The 15,260-nt window shown below is 35.3% G+C and overlaps 1 protein-coding gene across 3 annotated transcripts in view; it reads left to right on the top strand.

Annotated features, from left to right (window-relative positions):
- The window catches only part of LOC106543052 (charged multivesicular body protein 3), a 47,907-nt gene that overhangs the window by 1,863 nt on the left and 30,784 nt on the right, over positions 1-15,260 (top strand). For 2 of the 3 annotated variants that reach the window (XM_014065703.2, XM_087713319.1), the window contains exons 3-5: positions 8,541-8,680; positions 9,786-9,901; positions 11,574-13,570. In XM_014065703.2, the coding sequence (XP_013921178.1) occupies positions 8,541-8,680; positions 9,786-9,901; positions 11,574-13,110 (1,793 nt within the window). In that variant the 3' untranslated portion in view covers positions 13,111-13,570. Of the gene's footprint in view, positions 1-8,540; positions 8,681-9,785; positions 9,902-11,573; positions 13,571-15,260 lie in introns of those variants that run through there. The other variant, XM_087713322.1, reaches the window with a different exon arrangement.

The following is a 15,260-nucleotide window of genomic DNA, read 5'->3' as shown; positions in this document are numbered from 1 at the left end:
CAAAGCAAATATCTTCTCCTTCCAAGCATACTTTCAAGTTTCACATTTGTTATGCAGCTGTAAATATGATAACATAAATTAGTTAATATTTTGTGGGTAACATAACCTTATGCACCATTTCAATAGACCAGGAAATCTTTCAAGATGTTTTCACAGAAGTTACATATATCGCTCTTCAAGTTGCATAGATTACTATTTTGATTGCCTGGTATTTAGTGTTTCATTCAACAATATTACAAGTTTCCTCCTTATAATAAAGCTCTTCATATCCCACCAACAGTAACACAAAGTGGTTACTATTTTTAAAGGCATTGATTTTATACCCAATCTTTTCTGGAGGCAGCCAAATTTATATTTAGCTCTAGATCAAAAGCAATGTTTTTCCTCTTCTCACAAGTCTTGTATAAATGGTGTGCAACACTTCATTCATGATCCTGGAGATGATACAGTTGGGGATAGCATCTTCCCAGTTCACACACTGACTGACCACTTAGGCTGTAGCAAGTACATCATTTCCCTCTGGTCATTTCTTGTCCCTTTTGATTTGAGCTGCTGGAAACATACATAAAAAGTCAAAATTTTCTGTTAATAAACTTGGGCAAATTTTTTTCTACAAAAGCAGACTAAATTTTGACGGATGGACATTTAGCCATCTGCCACTAAACCATTTCCTCTCCAGTTTCATTTCTTGTTAAAGAATATGAGAATGTGCATATTTTTCTTGTGGGCTCCTGATGATTGATAGCAGGGCACGTGAATCCTTCATGGAAATCCTTTAGTTCCTTTCTTTAACTTGTTCACATTAAAACTATGAAGATAGTACCACTCCCTAACTAAAAATAAGATTAGGATTTATTTCCTCAGAACTAAAAGAAAATAATTTACAAGAACACAATTATGAAGAACAGCCATTGTCCCATCTAGCTCAGAGTTGAGCAACTATTTATATCTGGGGGAGACTATATTTTTATTACTGTACACTTTGGCATGTAATCAAGAGCCACAGTGAGTTGTCAATGAAGAAACAATAACACACTGAGGGAAAAGATTTCTATCAGATTCTTATTTGAAAATATGCATGGTTGAACTTTGGCTCTCATATATATTCTATCACTTTATTGAGATATGTTTTCAATCCATGTTTTATATTTTAATTCTGATTATAGCGATAGCAATAGCACTTAGACTTTTATACCACTTCACAGTGTTTTACAGCCCTCTCTAAGCAGTTTACAGAATCAGTTATATTGCCCCAACAATCTGGGTCCTCATTTTATCAACCTCGGATGGATGGAAGGCTGAGTCAACCTTGAGCTGGTGAGATTTGAACTGCCAAACTGCTGGCAATTGGCAGTCAGCAGAATTAGCCTGCAATACTGCATTCTAACCACTGCGCCACCATGGCTCTTAATTATTTATTATATTAATATATATTAATAATTCTGATTATATTTATCATATACTTCTAGAGTTCATATTCATAAATATAAATAAAGACTACATCACCAGTTCTTAAAGTAAACATATCTTATATTTAATGGTAACACGTTTATACAATGTTGTGCTTGAAATATTTTTATTTATTATATGTACATGTATTATATGCTTTTCAGCTATAATTGGAGTTCAGGTTAGATGTATATCATTAAGGAACAAAAAGCTTTATAATCAGCCTACTTATTCTCAAATGTATTTTATATGACTATGACCTTGTGGACTAAAAAGGCAAAGCAGATAAAAGGACAATTTAAGCAATGGTACATGAATAGTATAATGGAAGTCTAAAGAAAAACACTTGAAAATTCAATAATACACCAGTGATCACAATTTAGAGATCATTTTCCTGTCAATTGAGTACCAGTTTCTCCAGCTTGGCTATAATGAAGTTCATTTGGTTGGCTTACAGTCCAATACACATCACGTATCAGTTCATTCTGTCCAGTTTTCCACCTAAATCTCCTAAAAGGAAAAGTTGAATTTATGTTTCTGTGTAATCTGTCTGATAATTATGTATACATGAAAATAAAATTGGCCTAAATGCACACATATCCACTCTTACCATATTCTTACGCAGCACAAAATCATATCAAATGTGAAAATCTAGATATCATTGGCTTTTGATGGTTGTCATGAAAACAAAAAAATGTAAAACATAAAAATAATTTGACAAAGATAGATTGATTCCTTTCTAGGACAGTAGCATTTGGGACCCAGACCCAAAATCAGCAAGAAAAATTGCATAGAATACAGACTAAATGTTGTGTTATTTACCATGTATATTCTGTTATTTCAAGAGTCAGTAATCTGATATGTAGCTTCAAACTGAAGAACCATTGGGAAGTGAAATAAAGTTCCAATAGATTGTAGCCTATCATACTTGGTGTACAAAGTCAATTTCCTTTGTTCATTCATATTTCTGTGATATACAATTAGGTCATCCTGGATTAATTCTAGGTAGAAGTTGACTTCAAATTTAGTAGCTTCTAACTTAGAAGCAATAGTCAAAAGTTCCTATTAAGACTGTAGATCTGTTTCTTTGGGGAAAAAATTAAGAAGAAAGAAAACCTAATTTCTCATTTTTATTCCTTTGGCTCACTACTTCCTTGCTGTCTGTATTTCTCTGCAAAATAGTGACTTGACACCATTCTCTCCATTCTGATCTCTGAACATGCAAAGACAGAATGCTTTTGAAGAGAATTAACCTACTATATAGATACTCTTAAGATTAGCAAAGAGTTGGGCTGCAACTCATAACACATTTGCTTTAAAATAAGATTTGTTAAATTTAATGGGACTTTTGAATGCAGCATGATAGTAATGTATTTATGTGCTTGAAAATGAAAAGCAATACTTAATGCACAGCTGTGTAACGTTCCCGTGGTTCGCCCATGAGGCCAATGTTGAGAAAAGACAGGAGACAACTTTTCTCGGGATGGAGCGACCCAGATTGGGGTCTGAGAGCCCCTTTTACTGAGATAGGACAAAGGCAGGAGGAGCAATAGCATGTGCTTAAAAACAGTCTGTAAAAGTACAATTTCTAATCTACTGCTCAGTCTATATATGGTTAAATCCTGGACGTCAATGGTAGGGCACATCTCAGAATGTTATGTTATGCACTATCAGGATGTTATGGCGTTTTAGGAGTTTGTTTTCTCCTGTGTGATTCAGTGTGACTCTGCAAGCCCTAGTATGAACTAGGCCATGGAGGACACACATCTACACAAGGAACTATATTACAACACAGCTGCATGAAACTGAACAAAGTTTATAGAGAAATTTGGAAATGGAATCAAGTTTATAATTTGAAAATTAAAACACCTTTGTTAGAATTGTTAAGATATTGGTTAGAACAGTAGTAAAAAAAATAGATGCTTTAAATACTTTTTAGGTGTAAAAAATGATATCCTAGAGAGAGAATTAACATTAATATTTGAAAGCAGATACAAATAAACACTATGACCAGATAAGAAAATTGCCATAATGTGCTATGCACCTGAAATATATTTCCTTATATACAAATAAGACTAGAAGGTAGCTCATGTGCAATTAACCGTAAGATTGGCCTTTAAACAAATAAATGATTCATGGAAAATCTGGATATATAAAGTTAGGATTGGATTGTTTCAAGTTAATCATTATGTTTCCTATGATTAATAGTCTTTATATTTAGGTTTTATTGTTGATTGTACCCAGATTCATCTGGAGTCAGATGATGTTATAAATATGATTTATGAATGAATAAATAAAAATAATGAAATAGGCCAGATCAGATATTTCAACCAAGCTTTTTAAATTATATTTCACAAGCTATTACCTTTTCTAAAATGGGAAGTTAAGATATCTTGCAGATATTTTCTCAATCTAATAAGCATAATTTAATTTAGATCCTAATTTGATAATTTTATGTAGTCTGAACTTTGCTATCCTGCAAAAATAAAAGTGAACCATTTGTTGCAATAAGACAATTTTTCAATTTTTATGCATTTTTCTGCTACTAACATTCATATTCTAGTATTATCTACTCTTAAAGATAGTCTAGAATAGCTGGAATAGATAGGGATATGTGGAATAATTTTCTATTGTATACTTAGTTCTGTCTTTAACGTATATGTTGTCCAATGAAATTTATAGCCATATTTAATAATAGTGAATTCAAGTCTCTGTAAGTACTGTCTACAACAAAGTTTTTTCTAGGCTTTGGGAAATCTCAAGATCTGTATAAATAGAAAAATATATATTTTAAAAACACCAAAATAGATGCCACATACATATTGAATCAATTAGTAAGTTGGGATGAAAGCCATAGGAAAGAGGAATTAAAGGAAATATCCCAAATAGGAGAATTCCCTATTGCATAACATTGTAACTCTTAATTACACTACCCCTCTTTTTGATGTTAAGACTGTGGGTATGATTGTTGAGTATATACTCAGGTGAAGAAGTTATCAGAAGAACAAAATTCCACAAAACATTGGGGGGAAATCACAATAGAAAATTCCAAAACAATCTAATGGACACTCAGCATTATCAGAGGTTGTGGAATGCTTAGTGGCTGTTAGAGGCACTTATATGAGAGGAGGAATGGCACAGACTGGATAGAATTTGGAACATTTCTTTTGTTCACAGAGTAACTTTTAATTTCCAGCGTCCTTTGTTACTATTTACTATTATAAAGAATGTTAAAAAGCCTTACATTGTAGAAAATACAAGTAAATTACTCAACCTTTTAATTATGCAGAAGGAAAGTATAACTTTTCTCTGACACCAGAATAGCCTTAAATATAATGATTTCCTGAGATCATTTGAGATACATATGGGATGTGGACAGGGCCAACTCGATGTCCCTTGTGTCAAGAGCACCTGTAGTGGGCTGAGCACTCTGCCTGTGAAAACAGGCTCCCAAGCTCCGTTTTTGACTGAAATGGCCTCCTATAATCCTCTCCCAATGAAAACAGAGCTTGTGAGGGTTGCACATGGAGCTTGGAAGGATTGTACATGGCCCTCCCAAGCTCCATTTTTACTGGCAGAGGCACCGTGGGCCAGTCCTTTGCTGTTTCCATGGCAGCCTCAAGGGCCAGATCTAAGCACCCTGCCAGCTGTATCTGGCCGCCAGGCCTTGAGTTTGACACCCCTGTATTAGATAATTCCTCATTATTATTTAAATGAGGAAGGAAAGTATGTTTGTAGACACTCGTGTTCATGAAATAATACATAGTGTTAAAGCTCAGTTTACTGTTTTTGCTCTACAGCAGGGGGGTCAAACTCCGGCCTATGGGATGCTTAAATCCAGCCTGCGAGTTTGGCTTGGAAATATCAAAGGGTTTGCCTGCCAGTGTCTCTGGTGGCTGAAATGGGTTGCCTGCCCCCCCTCCCCCGCATGCCTCGTTTTCACCTTCCATGGCCTTCTGCAGCACTCTGCCAGCCAAAAACGGGCCAAAAGCAGACTGGGAAACAGGCTGAAAACAGCTTGTGTGGCCTATTTTCAACCAGCAGTGTGCTGCAGGGGGCCATGGAGGGCGAAAACGAGCAGGGTGCTGCAGGAGGCATCCATCCCACCTCCCCTGGCCTGCAGAGGAGAACTACAGTGCTGATCCTGCCCTCAAAGGAATTTGACACCTCTGCTCTACAGCAATTGCATTATTCCCAAGAAATTTCATGTAGATTGTTTTATTTTGTCCCTTCCATCAATATAAAGTTCAAGCTAATATAGGATTTTTCATATGATGAAACAGAAATGCTGAAGCAGATTTTACGGGATGTGTCAATGATGCAGAATGTTAAAAATATTGGGCTTGTTTAACAATTTTATTACTTTGCACACTCTAAGAGGAGATAGATTACTTCTAGATGAGAGCTTTACTATAAAATTACCATGCCTTATTTAATTTTAAATTTCTCTAAATAATTAAAAAGGGTCAAGATATATAATTCACAACCTGTTCCCACCACCACCACCACCACCATCACCACTGTATCATGATCTAAGGCTTTTGCAGGCCATCAAGTAAGCAAAAACATTTAATATAGCCTGTCTAATAGGGAGTTCAATGTACATTTAAAATTTATTCAAATTAGTAGAAATTGCATTTGTAATCTGCTCACTCATAGATGCATTGTACTCATCACAATGCATTTATCTGTTGTAGGCTTCCCAGTAGAGATGATAATATTACATTACTTGTGCTGCCAAGCCATGAACCATCTGCAGTACTCTCATGGATCACCAGTAGTCCATAGACTGCAAACTGGGAACCATTTCTCCAGATACTGTCCTCTATTTATAAACTTCTTGTCCAGAGAAAGATGGAATAGCTGCATAATGAATTGTGATAGATGAAATTAAAAGCCCTCTATCTGGAAAAATGTATAGGCTCAAGTGATCATGTAACTGACATGTTCACTCTATATTTGTTGATTTAACAAATAGTGGAATGACAAGGCATGACAATCTTCTTAATGAGCAAAGAACTGCTGTGAGGCTTTTTCTTACTTTTTTTTACTTTAAATTTAATATTTATATTCACATGTTCTGTTGCCTAATGTGCTTCATCTATGTTATTTGTCCTTTAGGAAGGCTTTAAAAATCTAAAGTGTTTGTATTTTAAGGGTTTTCTTTCCTTGGAATACTTGCTTTAGCATTTTTGTTATATATAAATATTTTGAATCTCTGTAAGTTGAAATCAAATTAATAGATAACAGTAAAATATTTTCATTTAAGTTAATTTTATACTGTACTAGTGATGGATGGGATTAAGCCCAAGAGAAGGTATCTTAAGCTACTCACAAAATTCATGTCTAGATTGACATTTGAATGTGGAATTCTCATATTTTGCTACTATACCATGCTACCACATAAGATTTTGGATTATTTCATGGAAAATAAATTCAGGTTTATTTATTTATTTAGCTTACACATTGCCAAATTTAAATAACTTGGTACAATTTACAACAGAATAGAATGAAGAATCGTAATACAATAAAATGTTTTAAAATGTAATATTGTAAAAATATAGTCATCAATTATATGGAATGGTGCCACAGACTTTGTGGAAAGACTCTTTAACAGTGGGGGTCACCATAGAAATCTCTGCCTCCAGACCATGTCCTATTTTATCTCTAGTGTTGCTCAGCAAGGAAAAGTTCAAAGAAAAGGACACTGGATAGGAAGAATTAAACCATGGATTATTTAAGATGATATTCCTGAGAATTGGCCTCTGATTCTGTGAATGGCTAAAAATTGATTATTTTTTTCTGGAATATTGATTTTAGCCTTACTTGCCATAAAGTTTTAAACAAACATTCTACTTTATAGAATAATATAAATTATTGTTGATGTTTGAAGTAATTATTATCTGGGTAACATAAAAAGAGATAGCATATATTATATCATGAAAGCTACTAATTTCATTCACTAGAATTTCCATATTGTAGCAAGATATCATGGGTAATATCCCCCTACCCAATTGACCAGTGGAGACACACAATTGTCTTGAGCCAAGTTTTTTCCAGCTGCATATGGGAAATAATACAAAGTTCTGTCCATTAAGAGAAGGATGAAGCAAAGTTTATATAGTGATCTTGTTTTACAGGGAAAAGATAGTATTCCTTAACAACAGACTCACCCAAACCTATACTCATAACAAACTTATATTTTTAGTCTTTGGTTTATTTTGTCAGCAAGCTTGATACCTAGCCAGTACTATTGAGGGAGCCAGTACTTCTCCCCTTTCCCTACAGAGGGAGCCAGTACTCCTTTCCAGTAAATACTTAGTGCCAGGGGTTTGCAGTTTTAGCTCTTAGCAAACTACTTGAATTTTTATAGCTTCAAGCATTTGGCTAAACATTTAAGCATCTCTAAGCAATTTTGTTAGGCCAAGCTGTTTCATTATTTATTTTCTCCTTCAGGTATTTCTCACAAACCCATAACTTGCTCAATCCCTTCCTGGAATGTCCACCTAAGGTTCAAGGTATCTAGGTGTAATTGCTTCAGGGGGGAAGGTTCTATCTGGAATAGACACATTAAGACCCGTGTTCTTAAATATAGGTATGTTTGCTTCATCTGCAATCTGAATGAATGAAACAGAACTATTCCTTTCCCCGGGATGAAATTTTTAAGTAAAATGACTCCAATTTCATGTCTAAACCAGATTAACTAACCAAAGAGGTTTTGAAGTACAGTGTGCTAGTACATACTCCTATGGACAATTATATAAATTTACTATATCAATAAATTCAACCTACCCCAATTAGAGGGAGAGACATGTTTAAGTCCGTCTCCCAACCTGAATCCCATTGCCCTGCCTTATGTCGGAAGACATTAATTTTATAAAGTAATAAAATAATTAAGAATCATCAGGTATCTGCAGGTCATTAGATCCACTATAATTGCCAAATAAGATGTGAAGAAATATATTTGTTAGCTTTTTCCCAGCTCTTTTAAAATATAATTTATAATCTTGATTTACTTTTTGTGACATTACCCTTTTGACTAATATGACCTTTAGAGTTACTTTACTGGTATCTTTTGTTTCATTTTTCAGGAGACCTTATGGAAGGTGAACTCTATTCTGCTCTCAAGGAAGAGGAAGCCTCTGAATCTGTTTCCAGTACAAACTTCAGTGGTGAAATGCACTTTTATGAATTGGTAGAAGACACAAAAGATGGCATCTGGCTAGTACAGGTATTACATGTGTTCATTTTGAGTAAGTTTATAGTGCTCTGAAAATGGAGGATTATATCTCAATGTTTTATAAACTGATATTGATTCAAGGTATTGAGATGTTTCCCATTATTCCATTTAACTCGAGTACTTTTTGTAAGGATGTTAGTTTGCACAAACATTGACAGTATTAAAAACATTCAACTTGTGAGGAATATGAACACAATTGAAGATTCCATAATACTACTTAATAAATCTTTAGTGATATTTTTTTAAAAAAACAGTGGCATGCCAGAAAATCCCAACCCTCTTGGCTAGACTAGGAAGTTGAAAAAAGAATTCTATAAGAATGAAAAATCAATTATAAATTATTGCTAATGAAGCAACATTGACAGGTTCATCTAATCACTATGACTTAAGCTTGATTTTAAAGGAGGGATTAATAGAAAATTCTAAGTATGGAGAGATGAAAGATACTGCAACAGCCCAGGTTCTGTTCAGAAAAAAATCAAAGTGTTTTAAACTTAGAAAAAAACATACTCTACTGCAAACAGCAGTATGGTATTCATAAAAACTTCCAGGGTGGTATTCATAAAAGATTCCAATGATAGTTACTGCTCTTCCATTCATCCTTCCCTATGTTGACACCCAGATTATTCTGCTTAAATAAAGAAGAGCGTTTTCAAATATTTGAATTGGAATTGATAGTTTTTAATTTACCATGTTTCCCCAAAAATATCACCCACCCTGAAAATAAGCCCCAGCCTGGTTTTTATGTGTTCACCTATAAATCCCCCCAAAAGTAAGCCCTAGTGAAGGGGGTGGGCATGGCAAGCATAGGAGGTGGCGACTGCATGCTGGATGCCCACAGCCCATGCAGCACAGGTGAGTTGAGTATCTGTGCAAACAGCAGACAGAGGCACAAGGGCAGGGGGGAAGGCAGGCAATCCGGATGGGCCACAGGAAAGCCAAGTGGCGGTGGGCCAGAGTGGCGGCCAGCAGCGAGAGGCTCGTCTATATGCAACCACATTAGCAGACAGAGGCATTTTTAAGATAGACTATTACAAAATATTTAGAATCTTTGATCAGTTACATATTTAAGTTTATTTATTTATTTTTAATACAGGTCATAGCAAATGACAGGAGCCCTTTAATGGGAAAAGTTCACTGGGAGAAAATGGTGAAGAAAGTTTCAAGGTTTGGTATACGTACAGGCACTTTTAATTGTTCCAGTGACCCCAGGTATGTTCTCTGAAATATTGTAGCCAACTAGAAGTAAAATTAATGGGGAAGAGATTGTTTGGTGAGAAATAATAGGCATCTACTTTACCGGTATCAAATTTTGGAAATTAAATTTCTCTAGGTTGCATTATTAATTTTTATTACGAATCAAGCAAACTACCATTTATCTTTGAAACTATTCAAAATATTGACTAAGTAACGTGGCTTTCAACAAGGACTCTAATTTTTTCCAAAGCAAATTACAGTAAGGATTATTTGGCATATTGTCCTTTATCTGTGTATTACATCATTATTCCAGACATGAAGATGTGCGAGGATTAAAGATATGATCTTCTAAGAGATTGTGGAAGAAATCCAAAATAGCAAGAACAGATGAAGAGATCCTTGCTATTTCTTTATGCTTTGGATGGAAACATGCAGAGTTACCAGATTTTGGAATGGTCTCAGAGAGGGAAAGAGTTATTTTTCAGTTATGGGGATATCAATTGCAATTCTGAATTGTAAAAAGAACAATGTTCATCTGTCAGCATACCACTAATTTAGTTCAGCATTAATCAACTCAACATATAGAGCCGAGGTGGCGCAGTGGTTAGGGTGCAGTACTGCAGGCCACTTCAGCTGACTGTTATCTGCAGTTCAGCGGTTCAAATCTCACCGGCTCAGGGTTGACTCAGCCTTCCATCCTTCCGAGGTGGGTGAAATGAGGACCCAGACTGTGGGGGCAATATGCTGACTCTGTAAACCGCTTAGAGAGGGCTGAAAGCCCTATGAAGCGGTATATAAGTCTAACTGCTATTGCTATTGCTAACTCTTAGAAGAAAATAAGATTACTTCATGGCTCATGGACCATTGTTCCCTCATTCAACCTTCTTTGATCAGTTAATCCCCTTTTTCCAATTCATTTTCCCTTGAAAAACTTTGAATGTACAACAGTTTTGGACCCAATTCAGGCCCCGCAATGTATTTCCTGTGCTCTTCCAAAATATTGCTTTCATCCCAGTTATGTCTCACCTCATTTCTTGAGTGTCTCTATTCATACCCTTCTGTAGCTGAGTATGTTTGGGGTTGGCTGATTACATTCATCTTCAGTTTCTTTTCAGGAATCTACCGTACCTATCAAAGTATTCTTTTTAATTCAGACATCTTGGTTTTGATGCCTGCTGCTGCCTTCCCTTCCTCCATTACTGTACTCACTTTGCTGCACTTCACTGTAACCATTTCTTCCAGTTTCCCTATTTTTTTCTGTGCACCTTTCATTTCTTCTTCTCTTCTCCTCCTCCTATTGTCTTTGTCAGCTCCCTGATACTTCCTTAATGCCTTGTTTTGAATCCTTGTTGCCATGTCTCTATTCTTATGATATATTCCACTTTTTAAACAGCTCTAATAAGGTAAGTTTGTTTTTGAAAATAGGCATTTGCCAAGTTGTTGTGTACAACAATTCTACTCCTTCCCACTTCATAGCAAAACTACTCACTACTCAAATTAAGTAAATTCAGGAATTCTGAGCTCAATTTTTTGTGGGGTTTTCTCCAGTTCGTTGAAAGGACTATTAATGGGGACATGCATATATTAGAAATGTTAAATCTCCAGATTAATACAGATGAATATACCATTAATCTATAAGAAGTGTTTTTAAACTACTATTTAGTTTAACTGAATGTTTTCTTTGTAGATACTGCAGAAGAAGAGGTTGGGTAAAGTCTACGCTAATTATGTCAGTTCCACAAACAAGTACATCCAAAGGGAAAGTAATGCTTAAAGAATATAGTGGACGTAAAATTGAAACGGAACATATTTTCAAATGGATAACAGCCCATGCTGCTTCTCGAATCAAAACAATATTCAAATCAGAACACTTGAAAGAAGAATGGAATAAAAGTTACCAGTATAGAGTGAAAATATATTTGTTTGCTAAATTAGACCAGCCTCCCGCTTTCTTTTCTGCACTAAGTGTGAAATTTACTGGCAGAGTTGAGTTTATTTTTGTGAATGTAGAAAACTGGGACAACAAGAGTCACATTGCAGAAATGGGCATCTATAAGACACCATCTTATATTCTTAGAACTCCTGAAGGTATTTACAGATATGGAAATAATACTGGTGAATTTATATCCCTTTATGCTATGGACTCCTTCTTGCGATCTTTACAACCTGAAGTTAATGATTTATTTGTTTTAAGTTTAGTCTTAGTTAATTTGATGGCATGGATGGACTTATTTATCACCCAAGGTGCTACTATAAAGCGCTTTGTTATTCTTATAAGCACTCTAGGGACTTATAATTCTCTTTTAATCATTTCTTGGCTACCGGTTCTGGGTTTTTTGCAATTACCTTATTTAGATAGCTTCTACGAATATAGTTTAAAACTGTTCCGTTATTCTAATACAACGACCCTTGCTTCATGGGTAAGAGCTGACTGGATGTTCTACTCATCACACCCTGCCTTGTTCCTCAGCACATATCTGGGACATGGTTTATTAATTGATTATTTTGAGAAAAAAAGACGACATAATAACAGTGATGAAATAAATGCCAATAACTTAGAATGGCTGTCAAGCCTTTGGGACTGGTACACCAGTTATCTATTCCATCCAATCACATCTTTTCAGCATTTCCCCTTTGAATCTGATTGGGATGAAGACCCAGATCTCTTTCTTGATCGCTTAGCTTTCCCTGATTTGTGGCTTCATCCTCTGATATCAACTGATTATATCAAAAATTTACCTATGTGGCGATTTAAATGTTTTGATGGACACTCAGAAGAGGAAATGATGGAACTCTCCCAAAGTGAAAATGACTCAGATAGTGAATGCAAAGATATTCCAAATAATGATAAAGAGTTATTTGAGGATGAGAGAAGAACCCTTCTAAATCCTTGTGAAGGAGAAGTTTTTTGCAATGCTGAGACCTGTTCATGTGCCAAAGCCAAGTCATATGAATCATATAATACTAGAGATGATTTGGAGCCTGACTGGTCAGCTTGGCCGGCTGGCATGTTGCACTGTACCGAATGTGTTGTATGTCTAGAGAATTTCATAAATGGGTGTCTATTAATGGGTTTACCATGTGGCCATGTCTTTCACCAGAATTGCATTGTGATGTGGCTAGTAGGGGGGCGACATTGCTGCCCTGTCTGTAGATGGGCATCTTACAAGAAAAAGAAGCCATATGTACATCATCAGCTATTATCAAATCATAGCCTGTCTTAACTGTATACTAATAATGTTCCTTTGTACCTTCTTATGTATTACTGCTTGCCATTTAAATGTTAGTCACAAACAGACGGTGTGGTTTGACGTTTTAGTTTAAATATTAGTGCAGTGAAGTAAAATAAACATGATGCTAATGTTTATGACAGAATTATTTGGTTGCCTTGTATGTTGAAATAATGAATATGTGTTAGTACAATTATAGCTTTCTTTTGCAACATTTGAACGTTTAAATTAATATTAATTTTTGTTTGCAAGCAGAAAAACCAGATGTGTGTCAACAAAAGTATACTTCTGCAATGTTTAACATAAGATTTGGGTGAACATAGAAATTTCAACAAAAAATAATTATATGTTTCTTTAGATTTTTTTTCAGCATACCTCTGTTCAATAATGTATTATTTGTAAGTATGCATTTAAAAACAAATTCACAAAAATAAATTATTTCAAAGAGCAATAATTTTCAATATTAATCATTTTAACATTTTTGTGTTAAATTGCTATCTTTATATTCTAGCCTTTCTGCAAAAAATCAAAAATCAAACTCACTTCCCAGACAAACCTTCCCAGTCTCCCAGACATTTCCAATCTGTCTCTAATTATTCTTTAAACTGTCGTGTTCATCTCATGTATACCAATAAAGCTTATTCCACCGTTTTTATTTAAATGTTTTATCTGAAGTTGACTCCTGAAAAATAGAAAGTCGGATGAGCAAATTTCTTGCCATAATTGATAGAAATTGTTATTCAGAATTCACCTATTTTTAATGTCTCATTTCTAGCATTTTCTTCCCCAGCATTGTCACCCAGCATCAAATTTAACATGTTATTTGCCAGATAAAAGCTTTATGGCTATGCTGACATCTGTATGTTTGTATTTTATTGTTAATAGCTGACAGGTTGTATTCTTCTCCATTATAACTGAAAATCGGCAAAACATGTCTTTAAAAGTGGTGTACATTTAAAGTATAGAGATTAGTCACAAGAGGCTTTTATCATGGAAAGAAGTACTGAGTTCACAGGCCATTTGAAGGTATAACTCTTAATCATGGTTTGCTGAATAAATTGATATTTTATTATAATCTTTGATCAGCATCCCAGAGGTTGGCTTGCAGGAGTGGGTTCCGGATTCTTTTACTGCTGGGACGCTCAGGGATGCACATCACTCATGCACTACATGCGCATGCACAGTAGGTAAAAAATTGCTTCTACACATGCGCAGAAGCAAAACACAAGATGGCGCCTCCATAGGCGCCACAGATAGAACCAGTTTGGAAGCACGGACAGCCAAGTTACTATCTATTCGGCCAAACTCGGCGGAACTGGTAGAAACCCATCTCTGCTGGTTTGGTAGGCTAGGGTACAGGTATACAAAGTAAAGCTGTGCAGATATTTGTGGCCTTCAAAACTGTTGGACCCAGGCAGCCCCAGATCTCTAAAAACTACCAAATTTGGTTCTTCCCTGTACAAATGTTAATGATCTTTCAAACTATTCTGAAAACATTTAGTTTTCATTTGGAAAAAGTGTTAAATGGGTGTTCAGAATTGCCCAACAAATCACAGATGCAGAGCAGGGGCTACTAATACAAACATCAGGACAGGTCTCTTGCTTCACTTCATATCTCCCTGCATAGTTAGTTATCTGTAAATTCAGTCACTTACAGGTACTTAAGCCCAGCATTCCTTAAACTTTCTAACTGTTATCCAACTTATCCCACATTGAGAATTAGAGTAGTTTTCCTCATTGACAACAAAACAAAACCCTCAAATCCATGAGAACAGTGGCTTTTTATTATGGCAGAGTAAGGATTGACAAAGAGATTGCATAGTTTATGCCAGCATACTTTTCTGTTTACTCAAGGATTGGAGGATAGTCCAATGCAGATTTCTGAAAAATCTCTTGATTGCTCTATTCACTTGCCTAATGATGCATTGTTAATTTTGTTTTTGATGAAAATAATTTTCATCCTACCACACTTTCCATTCTTCAACCCCATTGACCCTGAATTGCTGGAGGAGAGTGAAAAAAACGTCATTTCGTGGTGATCATGCTCGAGTCTGAACTATTCCGGATATAGTAAAATAAAAGTATCTCTTTCTTCTCCAGAATGAAAAAGAGAAAACAAAATGCTAGTGTTTTACCTCAAAATC

The sequence above is a fragment of the Thamnophis sirtalis genome, unplaced genomic scaffold, assembly GCF_051295495.1.
Source record: "Thamnophis sirtalis isolate CommonGarterSnake01/CBP01778 unplaced genomic scaffold, rThaSir2_p1.2 scaffold_4, whole genome shotgun sequence".
NCBI classification, from domain to species: Eukaryota; Metazoa; Chordata; class Lepidosauria; order Squamata; family Natricidae; genus Thamnophis; species Thamnophis sirtalis.
Note: the sequence above shows the minus strand (reverse complement) of the source record. Positions and strands in the feature narration are given on the sequence as shown.